The sequence below is a fragment of the Diabrotica undecimpunctata genome, chromosome 1 (genome assembly GCF_040954645.1).
Source record: "Diabrotica undecimpunctata isolate CICGRU chromosome 1, icDiaUnde3, whole genome shotgun sequence".
Classification (NCBI taxonomy): Eukaryota; Metazoa; Arthropoda; class Insecta; order Coleoptera; family Chrysomelidae; genus Diabrotica; species Diabrotica undecimpunctata.
Window position 1 is genome coordinate 184,725,098 of NC_092803.1, and position 14,784 is coordinate 184,739,881.

General features: G+C 31.5%; 1 protein-coding gene across 1 annotated transcript in view; it reads left to right on the plus strand.

Annotated features, from left to right (window-relative positions):
* The window catches only part of LOC140441555 (uncharacterized), a 789,370-nt gene that overhangs the window by 764,783 nt on the left and 9,803 nt on the right, over window positions 1-14,784 (plus strand). The window contains exon 11 of the mRNA XM_072532358.1: window positions 12,806-12,973. Coding sequence (XP_072388459.1) covers window positions 12,806-12,973 — 168 coding nt within the window. The remainder of the gene's footprint in view (window positions 1-12,805; window positions 12,974-14,784) is intronic.

Sequence of the window (14,784 nt, forward strand, 5' to 3'; positions counted from 1 at the left end):
TATTTATTTTTAAAAAAATGACTATTCTTTAGTAAATTTTCTACTTAAGTTCAATAAACTTTATCCAGCGACTACCCAATTTATATGTTCCCTTTGAAGTTATTCTCCGGAAGTTATATAAAATAGCTAAAATTTCAACTACTTTTTCGTTTGATAAAAATCGCTTTCTGTATGGAAATATTTTGGGATTGGAAAATAGATGGACAGAACCAGATCTGATGACTAGATGATATGTTCAAAGAATTTATACTTTAAGTAATTAACTTTTTTATAGACGTAGATCATTTTTTACGAAAAAACGTTACAAATTTGACGTAAAATTTGAACTAACCTGAAGTCATCGCCTTGACAACGGCCTCAGCGAAAGTGTCGCAATTATCTTTCCCGCAAAACCTTCTCAGCGATCCAAATGGATGTTTATTTGAAACGCAATATCGAGCGACTTTGGATTAAAGAAAGGGGTTTGCTATATATGTTTCTTCATTAACTAAGATGAGGGCTGATGTTTTGATTTTTCTCGTTTTGATCTCTGTTTCTTTCATAACTATTGATGCATCTTTCTATTGTACTATGTGCTCATTGTCCCACTCGTGGAAAGTCACATTAGGGTGGTAGGAAAGCAAACTTTTAAAAGAAATGTATAGAGGAAAAAGGGTTTAAACTGGTCGGACGAATAGGAATACAATGCCAAAAATGTTCTTAAACAGACGATTACTCGTTTGTCACTTGGTCAAAATGCCAGACGCTTTGACAACCATTATCTCTGATATCTATGTACAGTCTAATCTGTAATGGTGTAAAAGTGTTTATAATATTTGGAAGGTATCTCTATCTTACGACTGTGAATATAAAGCAATCATTACTGATAAAAAATTCATCTCACAAGAGGAATGTGTAAATCAGATCATATTCTAGTGGAAAAAATGCACAAACTTAGTTATAGATATCCGAAATAAATAAAAAATGCTAGAAAAATAGTAAGACACACGGCTACTGCATTTTATCTGCTTCAAAAAAAAAATTATGCGGAAAATACTTTGGGATTTGCTAAATATAGAACAATTTCGCTGAAAATTTGAAAAAAAATTTGCGAAAGGGGATTGAGCGAAAGATGGAATTCTATTGCTAAAGCTATCTTGGGAGAGAGTCAGTGTGGTTTCAAGTCCATTAATTTATGATCTACCCGATTTTCTCTATAAGACAAATTTTAGAGAAGTATTTATTATGTTCTAGTTTTTCTTTTTTTATCAGAACGATTTTTTATCAGAAGTAATGTATATTTTTATATTTGTGTATCTTGAGTATCTTGAAGAACAATATTTATGTTTAATTACATTTTTTTATATAAAAAATTTATTGGCACCAGGATTTCACCGACTGACCTATTTTTCATTAAATTAATTTTGGCGGCGAATAAAGAAAAGATAAACGTATTGAACATGTGCCAAGATCGCGGAAAAAGGGAGAGCCTATAATATATCGATGTATGGTTGGTATATTTATAATGTGGGCACATTATATAATGTGCCTAATGAGGCGAACAGCAAAGGGAATAAAGATTGCTTCGATGATTAAATGAAAACACGGACTCTAAACGTTGTAAGAACGTACGAGAACGTACGTTCTAGAAAATGTTAAGGGATGTGTTAATCCGCAAGAAAAATTCTTATAACTCGTCAAATAAAATAACTACGTTTTTAAATTCATATTGTATTTTATATTTTATATCCAAAGGTTATGACGATCTAAAGCTCATTACTGTTATATATTATATTTTTCACCAATTATATACTATACAGTGATGAGTGTCTTACCACCCGGCAAAATAGCGGAAAGGATAGAAGACAGATTAAGTTGTGAGATAGTACGAGATAAGGCTAGTTATTAGACGTATCTATTTGACTTCAGTCATAATTATACGGATGACCTCGAAAATATTTTATTTTAATAATTTCTGATGTTAGAATAAATGATTAAATATATTAAGATATATTATAGTAAAAAACATTAATTAGTAGCGATTTTAAATTATAAATCTTTAAGTTTATTTAATAATAAAAATAACTCAACTGAAATATTTGACTAAACTAAATAGGTATGTTCAGTCCGAAAACAATTGTTGTATGTCGAGTTGGCGTAATAGTTAGAGACGTTGTCTATTGATAAGAAGACTGGGATTCAATTCACACCAAGGGTAAAATTTTTGTTTTACTCAATCAAAAATAATAGAAAATATGATACATATTAGGTAACAAGTTTTCGAAAAACTCATTATTTACAATTTATTCTTATTCCAATTTTATAAAATAGAAATACAAAATATTTCACATTCAATTCCAGTTTTACAGTCTTCAGTTGTGAATGGAAAATAATCCATTGAAGACTGTTTAATGTCAAATCCATCACTAAATTCTCAGTGTTAATATCAATTCCTCTGTACAGGTAATGATTTTCAAAATAACTGACGACATTGGAATGGATGCGCGCAAACAGCTACCTGCTTTATAGCTAACCAAATCATCAAGCCTTCAAGTTATCAAATAATAACACATCGAGAAGTGTTTTTTACGGTAAACACAAACTTTTTATTGAAAAAACAATTCGTGAAAAGGATTTTAACAGTCGAGGAAAAAGTGCAAATTGTTGTCTGGCATGTGAATGGATTATCAGACAACATGATTAGACAACAATTTGTAAATATGTTTCCAAATAGGCCGGTTCCAGCACGATCAACAATTCAGTCTATTATACGTAATTTTTTTACTTATGGATCCGTGTTCGACCCAAGAGGAGTTCGCAGACGAAGGGAGGTAAATCCAGATTTGGAACTAAGGGACATTTTGATTTGTACAAGTATTGAGCAAAATCCTACCCAATTAACACCTTCGTCTCGGAGAACAATGTGGAATTCCAAGATTTAGAGTAGGTGAAATTTTGTAAAGACATCGATACCGTCCCTATAAACTTCATAAATCCAACGAACAATTCCCTGGGGATCAATATAGACGTTTAGAATTTTGTCAAACTGCAATGGAAACACAGTTTGTCACTCACTCAATGGAGTCACAATTCAATCAATGCTAGGTATTGATCTCGAGGAAATCCTCGTCAGATTTATGTCGCTCGTACCCAGCGTTTTCGAAAAGTAAATGTTTGGGGAGGCATAATAGGGAATTATGTCATTGGTCCATTTTTTATAGACGGTATGTTGACTGGGCGGAAATACTTGGAACTTCTGCAAAATGAAATTGTCCCAGCCCTTTTGTAATTTACCAATACCTTTCGATTCCATATGGTTTCAACACGATGGTTGTCCTGCACGTAATTCTCGCATCGTCAGTGAATATCTCAGTGCGACTTTTCCTAATCGATTGATTAGTGGCCACGGATATTTTTTTATTTTTGTAGAATTTTTACTTATTTAAACATTCTTTAAAAGTTTTTACTTTATTTTCGAAAGTACGACGATACTGTTTTGTCAATAAGATTTTTTGTTTTAACTTTAGTTTTTGTTTAGTTTTGTTTAGTGATTCAAAGCAAAACGATCTTTGCATAATTTCAAATTATTAAAAAAAAAAAAAGAAAACCACATGTGGATTTTGAACTCTAATCTTCTGCGATGTCTGTACCGCAATGTCGAATTCTTACCACTAATCCACGAAGGATTTATAATTATTCCGTGACAAGAGTGTATGAAACTCTTCAAATCATAGTAGAAATTATTCTTGGTTAATAATTTAAAACTTTAGATTAAATAATCACTATTAATTAAATTATTTTATTCACATTTTTGCTTTATTGTTGTCAATCAGTTTTTACTTTATGCGTGGAAATACGTCACACATTCGACGTTACTCATAATAATTATGACCAATGTGATTTAGCTCGAATCTAACGTCTAAAGGTGTGAGACTATCGATAGTGGTAATATAATGTAATGTAAATTATAGGTTTCTATCGATTATTTCTTACCTTTACTAGTTACATCTCTTTTTATTTCACAAGGTAACTGTGCTTTCTATCTCTTACGTTAAAAAGCCGGGTGGTAAGACACTCATCACTGTATACAAGTATTTAATATACGTACAGCTGGTTTCTAAAAAAACTGATACGACTGTTAATAAAATTTGATCATTTTGAGCAGTGTATTTGATTGGTCTGATAATATATTATATTTATTATGACAGACAAATAATAAAATAAACAAACAAACAACACACAATTGATTAAGTACATATATGTTATTTCATAAATTGTAATAATTATTAAGGTCTAAATTTTGATAATATTTTGAAATCCTGTATTTTATAAAGAGTATATAAATGATAGTTTTTACATAAAATAAGGTTGTTGTTATTATTTTTATTATTATTAACGAATAAAACAAACGGCTTTATATAATATATTAAAGCAATAATTGTAACTAAATTAAAAGATAACTAGGCACTATCAGAGGCAGCAAAACATTTTAACATAAGCAGAACCACAATCTTTCTAATAAAAAATAAAGCAAACAAGAAAATCTCGAAAGGAAGCAAGGGTCTGGAAGACCAGTACTAAATTTTGTAGCATTTTAAAATTCCTTGGTATATATTGAAATCCCCTCGTATATGTTAAAATACCGAAAAATATTCTTTCAATTCCTCTTTGCGTCGCCGAGTTGATATAAACCATTTTACAGTTTGTTTATATACAAACGCGTATTTCTTTGATATTTTCTTTGGTCGAAAGCCGTTCGATATTGCGTTTTAAATAAACATCTTTTTAGATCGCTGAGAAGGTTTTGCGGAAAAGATAATTACGACACTTTCGCTGAGGCCGTTATCAAAGACGATGGCTTCAGGTTAGTTCAAATATTACGTCGAATTTGTAATGTTTTTTCGTTATTCGTTTCTTTTCGTGGAAATCTAGTGTGTAGTGGCAGTTAATTGTGCAGTATGTGTAGTTACAGAGGAGGTTTGAAAGGGTGGCTATAATGAGCAGACTTGTTTAATTTAGTAGGAAAAGACCGGCAAATTTGTTAAAAAATAGTGGATGATACTCTATGTAATGTAGCAGTTTTGGAAGAGTAATCACTGTTTCTATATTTTTAAGTATCTAAGAGATTTGTGTCCCCTACAACAACTTAAGATATCCACATGTTCCATTTTCCTGTTTTTTAAGAAGCCGAGTCTGAGGTTTGTATCCAGTGCCGCCAATTTCAACCTCAAATTTGTAGGTATTTGTCCTAATATTAAGAAGCCGTTTCAAAATACTTTTCATAGTATGGAGATGAATTTGTTCGAGTGACAGAGAGTTTGAGTTCCAGTTTCTAACCCCAGAAAATTTAAAGTAATTTTAGTGAAGTCAAGGTTACTTTTGTGTTTGATTTTTAAAGGAAGAATAAACATTTTTAATAATAATTTGCTTTTATAAAAATTTAAAACATAGTAATAATTAAAATTGTAGATCATAGGGCGTGGCTTAGCTGTAATTTTATTTGTTCTCGATTTAAGATTTAGTTTTGACCTATGACAGTTAGCTTTATTATTTTTGACATCTGGTAAATATCTAATCATATTTGAGATTTTTGTTTTGTTTTTTTTTTAGAAAAAGGTTAACCACTACGCATAGTTTTATTTAAAAGGATAATTTTTTAATTGTAATGATTTATTTCTGCTACAAATTATAGCCCAGTTTTTTTGTAGTATCTTTAACTACTAGAGTTTGTAAACAGATAGGACAAAGTGTTTCTCTTTGTTATTGTATTTATTTTTTGTAACTATTAATATATGAGAAATAGGACATAGTAAGTCTGTTTTTGATATTTTTGTATTATCTATATTTGTAACTGTTTGTGGTGAGATAACAATAAATGTTTAATTTTTTTCCCTAAACCATTTTGTCTATTTATTTTTAAAAAAATTCTAACTCTTGTTCTTGTGTTTTTTAGGACGTAAGAACCTTTTCTTTCATCCAGCAGGAAGTTCCTCGAAGCGGCGTCCCTGTTTCAAATAGCCAGAGGACCTTCTTGTGTTTTGTTTACCAATTTGTCCAGGAGATTCTTGTAAGTACCCCTTTGTTTCATTTTTGTAGTTGCCCAATCCAATCCCATTGTTTCATTCACTTATCCACGACCCAGTTTCTCCAAATAAACCCTGAGCGCCGTTCGCAACAGTTTCGTGTATTTTACTTGCCCTATCTCTAGCCCCGTAATTTCTGTCCCCAATTTTCAACCCACATAATAATACCCTACGTGGTATGCAAAAATATTCGTTACAATTAGGTATGTAAAAAGCATTAGCATTAATAACAGCTTGTAGTCTTCAGTCCATCTCCGTGAAAGTAACTATGAAACTGTCTTCTTCAGAGAGCTCTTCCCAAACCTGTTGTATACCACGCCACAGCTCTTCAGCGTTTTGAGGTATAAAATTATGCCGATACAACCGTTTTATAATAACCTCCCACACATTCTCGATTGGGTTTAAATCTGGACTGGTCTGGACTAGGCCATGGTAAGGTTTCGATGTTGTTATTCTGAAGCCACTGGTTTATTATATTTGCAGTGAGAACACGACAGCTATCTTGTTGGAGGATAATATTATTTTCTGGATACAACTGTTCTATACTGGGAAACATGATGTTTTCTAGAATATTCAGATAAGTCTGCCATCATCTGTCATCAATACGCTATACTATCCCCATTCCTCTAAATGAAATCCTTTCCATACATTGGCGCTAAAATGACCAGCTGCTTGATATCTATCAACATATAGAAGATAAAATATATTATTATATGGTCTATACACCCCAATTTTGCTCTTTTTAGAAGATTGAAAAATTTTCTCATCTGTGAATATTAACCTGTCCCAAAAATCTTGATTTTGAAAAGGATTCTGTTCTAATCTATCCAAAGGCGTACGATCTTCATGAGCGGTAGATATTTTTGGTGTTCCAGAACCTTGCTTTCTTGCGAGAGTTTCTTGTTCTCACTATCTTTTATTGTTATTAAAAACTAGTGTTCTGCTTACGTTAAAATGGTTCGCTACGGCAGATAGTGACCAACCATCTTCAAATTTCGTTACAATTCCTGCTTTTCGTTCTTTCCTAGCATGTGGGGCCATTTTTTGAGAGGGACCAGAATAAGTTATCTGACAAATTTTAAGATTTGGCAGTGACAGTGACTGTATGTATATAATAAGTATTTATCCTGTAACGTAGATATTTTGCCTACCACATGGGGTATTATTGTAAGGGGTAGAAGATTGGGGATAGAAATTACTGGGGGCAAAGATAGGGTAAGCAAAATAAACGCTACTTGTGCGAACGGCAATCAGGGTTTGTTAGGAGAGCTGGGGTCGTGGATAAGTAAATATCATCAAGGGGTTTGGATTGGGGTAACTACAGAAAAATAAAACAAAGAGTCATAAATCTCTTGGGACAAATAAAACAAAAAGAAACAGGAAACACCTCTAGTAATTTATAAAGAGCGCCACTTCGAGGTGCCTAATTATAACCATTACAACAGTTAGTTGTAACTATCAAAATAATTATTTAAAATGCAAAACATATCTTTTTCAAATGGAAACTCAAAAAAGGGTTAGTTAAAAAAGAATAAACAAAATGTTAAGAAAACAAAATTTAACATTTATTGTGTCTTGTCACAAACAGTTACACAAAATAGACAATATAAAACACTATATTAATAGTTACAAATTACAAAAATACAGAGAAACACTTATATGTGTCCTATCTGTTTACAAACTCCAGGAGTTGGAGATACTACATAAACTTACAAAATTGCATGGAGGTTTACCTTTTAAAAAAAAAACAAAACAAATCAATATCAAAAATACTAAAACGAGCTGTCATAAATTAACATTATTTTAAAATAACAATTAAAATGACAGCTAAAGTTAAAACCTTAAATTTACAATTTTTTTTTAAAAACAAAAATTTAAATTGTTACGAAAGCAATTATTGTTCTAAAAAAATGTCTGTCTTTACTTGAAAATTAAACAAACAATAAAAGTTACCTGGATGTCACAATCACTCATTAAGTTGTAAACTGGACTTCTTAATTAGGACGAATACAAATCTAAGGTTGAAAGTTGGGGTACTGGAACACACCTTTGACTCGGCTTCTTAAAAAACTGGAATTATCGTAGCTCCGACTAACCAAATACATCTGCTCATTATCGCCTACATTTCAAACCTCCTTTTAACTGTAAAACTGCCACAAAACTACTTATTTTCCATAATAAAAGAAACAATAAAAACACATTTACGAATCTGAAGAAAATTCGGACTAACACGGACACCAACTGTCTTTGACAGTGGCTCCTGCGAGAGTTACGAAATTATCTCCAAAAATCGATCGCATAAGCTAGAATAAACAAAACGCTATAATAAACAAAACACAACGAAAATTAAGACGTAGATTATTAATTTGAAAACGTAGTACATCGGGCGGCTTAAATCAAAGAATATCGAGCAAAATGCGCAGCTGCTAAATAAATAAACAACTTTAAAATGGTTTATATTAATTCTAGCCGACATAAGCAGGAATTGAAAATACTTTTTGCGTATTTTAACTTGTAAGATAGGAATTGAGAAACATTAAAAATATTCTTCGATTTTTAAACATATATAAGGGGATTTCAATATATTACATATACTAGGGGATTTGAAGAAATTTACAAATGCTACAATCCTTCAAAATACACTGCTCAATTTTCTACAAAATACGCTTTAACAGTCGTATCAGGTTTTTTAGGAACCAACTAGACATAAACTTCCCCGAAAAATTAACCGAACACTAAGTTTAATTTCAAGTATAATTAACAAGTATTGAATGAACTATCTATCTATCTATACAGCCCTTGCCGTCCAATTTTGGACATAGACCTCCTCTTCCTTCTTCCACGTCTCTCCATTGTAGGCAGTTTGTATCCACTTCGGGATTGAATGAACTATCTTTCAATAAAGCCGACCCAGAACTTTAAAATATTTATTATATGTCTGAATTGTCAATGTTAATTAGTCAAATGAAATTAAATTATTACAAGAATTTTTTTACAAAATATCAAAAACCAAATTTGTTTACTTCATTAATGTTTAGAATGTTTATATTGGCCGGACTATCAAGCGAAAATAATTCACTATAATAGTGGCTTCACATAAAAAATAATTATTTCACATACACCCCCATTTAATAATGTATATTCAATCCTTGTATTATTGTATCATCCCATGCACGTTGTAATGTATCTCGAAAACTCCGAGTTGTTCGAGTTTTTCTCTCAAAGTAAAGTGTAGCTGTATTTTTCTTTTCTGGCAATTTTTCCCTTCCCGAGATTGTTATTATCTGGTTACATATTCCTAATTCTAGAAATGTTTTTCGACGATGCGGCATATTCGTGGTCTCTGCGCTGTTTTATGTTTCTTTTATTTCTTTGGTTACTCTGACTCCGGAGTACACTTATTTTTTAGGTTTGAAATTTCTGATTCGATGTTGTTTTTGATTAATCTACCAAAATATTACTTATAAATGAATATTTAAAATATTTTATATGGTATATCAAAAAACGAGACAATAAAATTTTATTTTTGGTAAATCATGGAAATATCTACCTTCTCTTTCATTATATATATATATATATATATATATATATATATATATATATATATATACAAGAATTACTGGATATTAGTGACTGTCAATATAAACAAACAACACAGTTTATTAGGGTTGCAGTCAGAAAATTGGCCGGGATGTTAATGAAACACTCTTATGACACTTTTTTCTTATTATAGAGTCTTGAAAAAGGAACAAAACGATTCCGAAAGCTAGACGAAAAGTCATAAGAGTGTTTCATTAACATCCCGGCCAATTTTCTGACTGCAACCCTAATAAACTGTGTTGTTTGTATATATATATATATATATATATATATATATATATATATATATATATAAACATACATATAAATATATATACATATATATAAATATATATATATATAAATATATATATATATATATATATATAAATATATATATATATATATATATATTAATAAGTTATTCTTTATAAAAAGTTCTGCATGATCTGAAACTGAAAATACAGCCATTAGATATTAATGTTTTTAAACCGTATACGACGTTTGTCAAAAAATATAAATTTCACTCAGGAGTAAAGTATACTTTTATATTTCACAATATCGAAAATTATCATTATTAAAAGTTGTTTGGTATTAAAAACTACGTTTTAATATGCAATTACATCCTACTAATTGAAAAAAATGTTTGCAAATCTCAAATTACCGATAACAAACATCATTTATATTGATTACAAATACGATAACTCTTTAATTCTTAATTTTACGACATGGTATTCTTCATAAAAAGCTCTATTACATCCTTCTACAAACTACCACCTAGACGCCGATATACATGGAAATCACCTAGAGACAACGGAGAAGACGTTGTTATAGGAAACCAAATAGACTGTATACTTGTTAACAAAAGATATCGAAATAGTTTCAACAGTGTTAAAACCTGATATTTAATCTGACCACAATCCTTTAGTGGGCGTGTATAGAACCAAGTTGAAGGAAACACGCGGAAAAACTGTAAAAAAACAAGACTTGAGAAAGCTAAAATGTAGTGAAGTAAAAGAAATAGTTAGCAAAACAATAGAAACAAATAGAAAATTCAAAGAAATTGATAACACAACGGAAAGCACAGAAGAGAAGATAGAATCCCTTAATAAAACGATAGACGACAATTTTATGAAGAACTAAGAAGGTAAAAATAAGACATGGATGACGACAGAGATTCTGCAGCTGGTGGAAGAAAGAAGGAAAACAAGAACAATGACTCTATGTATAAAACATTACAACGAGATATACAGAAAAAAGATAAGAGAAGCCAAACAGAAAGAACTGGAGAAAGCCAAGAAATTGAAATTGTACAAAGTAAACACGACGATTTCAATATAAGTAAACTTGTTAATGACAACGGAGAGGTAATCGTAGACAAAGAGAGTATTGATTATAGCTGGGTAAATTACATATAAAATTTATTTTTTGATGAGAAGATAATGCCCAATTCCTACGGAAACAAAAGCACCTATACTAGTGGCAGAAATAAGAACAGCCATATCATTAAAAGAAGGGAGAACTTCAGGACCAGACGGAGTACAGTCTGAATTTCTTAAACTTCTTGATGATGAATCTTTAAAAATACTATGTAAAATCTTCAACAATACTTATGACATAGGCAATCAGAATTTATTATGTTACCAAAGAAATATGGAGCGAAAAAGTGCGGAGAATATAGACTAATAAGTCTAATGAGATCCTACACGCACTAAAAGAACCATTCAGCCACAATAAGAACAAATTTTGAAGATAAACCGACGCAAGCGATCCAGATTCTGGGAGGTGTTAGACAAGGATGTATACTTTCACATATATTATTCAACCTATATTCACAGGAAATATTTAGTGAAGCTTTGGAAAATTGCCAACATAAAATCCTTTTAAATGGAGAACGCCTAAACAACATCCCCTATGCAGATGATACCGTTATTTTTGCAGATACTTTAAACAGTTTACAGCAACTAATAAATAAAGTAAATGAAGTAAGTGAAAGATTTGGACTACAAGTAAACATATCAAAAACTAAATTTATGGTCATCGGCAAAAATAAAATTAGGGACGTCCAACTGCTTATCAAGAATACACCAGTGGACCGAGTAAAACAGTTTACCTATCTTGGAACAATAGTAAACGAACAATGGGATCACTCATAAGAAGTAAAATGTAGAATAGAAAAGGCTAGGAGTGCATTCAACAACATGGCCAAACTCTTTAAAAGCCACAACCTCAATCTGAAGATAAAAGTAAGGCTTCTACGATGTTATATATTCTCGATATTATACTACGGAATTGAATCCTGGACACTCAATGAAGCGATGGAGAAAAAACTTGAAGCCTTCGAGATGTAGCTATATAGAAGAATCCTAAAGATATCATGGACAGACAAGATAACCAACGAGACTGTACTACAAAGAATGGGGAAAGAAATAGAAGTGATGTAATTGAGAGAAGAAGACTATCATGGGTAAAAAACCTGAGGAAATGGTTCTTGACAACAACAACTAATTTATTTAAAGCATCAGTTATAAATAATTAGAGCCATAATGATCGTCCATATTCGAAACGAATAAGCACCAAAAGAGAGAAAGAAGATAAAAATAAGCACCAAAAGAAGAAGACGAAGACATCCTTCCAAATTAATTTTTTATTCGTTTACAAGATTCATGTTTTTTGACGTACCTCTTAGAATATTGAAAAAATGTACTATCTGATAATTGCATCTTAGGTTATAGACGATGCAGAACTTTTTATGAAGAATGACTTTTTTTCGTAAAATTACTTATTAAAGAGTTATCATACTCGTATTTGTAATAAATAAAAATTATGTTGAATAAAATTTTGAATTTTTTTTTAATTAGTAATATAATAAACTGATTTGGTACAACTACTGATATTATCGTCTTAATATCTGTTAAACGTTCCCTATAACAACAAATTTACAAAAAAGCCTCACTTATAACTACCTGTATCTGCGCCTTTAAATATTATGTTTACCCTAAAATGTAGAAAACTTGTTAGTGCTTCAAGTAAAACCCTTTTTAATCTTACAAAAACATAAATGCTTGTGCATCCAAACTGCCCCTTTTTGATTCTTTCGATCTTTGGACCTACCAACAACCGCCGAAGGGATCTGAATACATTTTGTCTGATTAATGTTGTAGGTAATAGGAGGACGGCGAGTGTCAGGTCGGTGGGATACAGCGACCTTTTCGTCCTTAGTAAAAAGGATATGTGGGACGTCCTTAAAGAGTATCCCGCTGCTAGGGTCCGTCTGGAAGCGATAGCTGTGAAGAGGCTGGAGAAATACAAGAGAGCGCCATTAGAGAAAGGTAAGGAGATTGGTAATTTTATATGTCCAATGTATAATATATGTATGTGAAGGTAAAAGCACAGATAAGGTAAGGTTCTACTAAAACTGTATTAAATAACATGACTTAAAAACGTTTGAATACGCTTTTTACTCACTAGTGTACATTTTCTACATGTTTATAGAGTAAATATCGTTTTGAAATAAAACAATACGATTACTTATAGAACAATACTTCTTGGTGCATTTTCATTATTAAACCTTGCCCTTCATTACAGCACATTGATCTCAGACTTCAATCTTCAATCATTATATAGAACCATCGAGAAAAAAATCGTATTATAACTCGGTTATAACCTAGTCATCATGCGGAATGACGTGAAAATTATGTTTTGACCTTAAATAACCTTTATGAATTTTTTTACATTATATCCACATAAATCTATATATGTTCTAAAAGTAACCAAAGACTTTAAATATTGTTGTGTCATCTCTAATTGTGGTCCTGGTGTAGAGTAATTTGAGAAGCCGAATTCATCTCTTTATCGGTCATCTTCTGGAATTTCGTATTATCGCATAGATACTGCTGCCCTCCCTCCGCTGGCTATTTCGTCTACTTGTACTTGATAACTATTAGTGCAATTATGATTTATGTTATGTTTGATTAAGTAAGTTTTTTGGAGTTAAAATAAAGTTAGTTAAATCACGTTTTCTTCACTTATTCTCTGAACCCACAGAAAAACGTAACAATTGCTGTCAGAAGTGCGATTGAGTGAAAGAAATTATTTTTGAGAATTTGTATGATCCAAACAAGGAGCGAGACTAAGATAGAGATATGATTGCCGTAATAGAATAACGTCGAAGAGAAGAAAAAGGAGCTAAAGAGAAATGTCCAAAAAAAAAGAAGGCTGACGAAAAACAACAAGAAGAAAAAAAAACGTCAAAGATAAAAAAAAGAAGCTGAAAAGAAACGTCTGTCCCACTACCCTAACTCAAGATAAATTAGATATTGTGACTGAAAATACACAAAGCTATACTAAGTACTTAACCTGGTTAGGTGTACGATGAGCATAACTTATATATTATATTTGATTCTAAGGAACGGGACTCCTTCAGGTTGTCTACTTGGAAACAAGAATATGAGTAGGTAGATCTATTGATAGTTGTCATTAACGAAAAAAAAGTAGAGAACTGTCAGCATCACGAAAAGTTCTCTCAAACTTTCTCGGAAGTCAACACCGCCCCAATTTTATTGAAAGTGGCACCACTATGATAATAGTATCCACACTTCTTCATCCAAGATGAAACCTGCAAAAAAACTAACTGGGCAATTTAAAAAACTTAGATTTATTGGAGCTTTTATAAGCAGATCCAAGAAGCATACAGCCAGAGGGTATCAAAATGAATGTAACTCTGGGAAGAGTGATGCAGGAATTGCTCGAAAAGAGAAGTCAGGAGATTCCTGATGAACTAATTGACTTACTGACAATGCATGTTGTAAAAAATGATATGATATTGTTGAATCCCTGGATTTCAAAACATCGTCGAAAAGCGTCGACCCTTCTCCACAAGCTAGTAGGCATCAACCAATAGACCTGAACACAAACGACGACTATCAGAATAAACTCAAAATTTTCATAAATGACTTAAACGTCTAATCAACAAAGAAACCCCAAGACCTCAACAAGAAAATAACACCTCATCAAGAAATAAATTAAGTAGTCTCTTAAAACAGTTCCTGCTGGACCAAGTGATGGAATACTCGTTACCATTTACAAATAAAGTAATATAAATCGCAATCGGAGACCTAAAACACAAAAATATTTAGTGTTG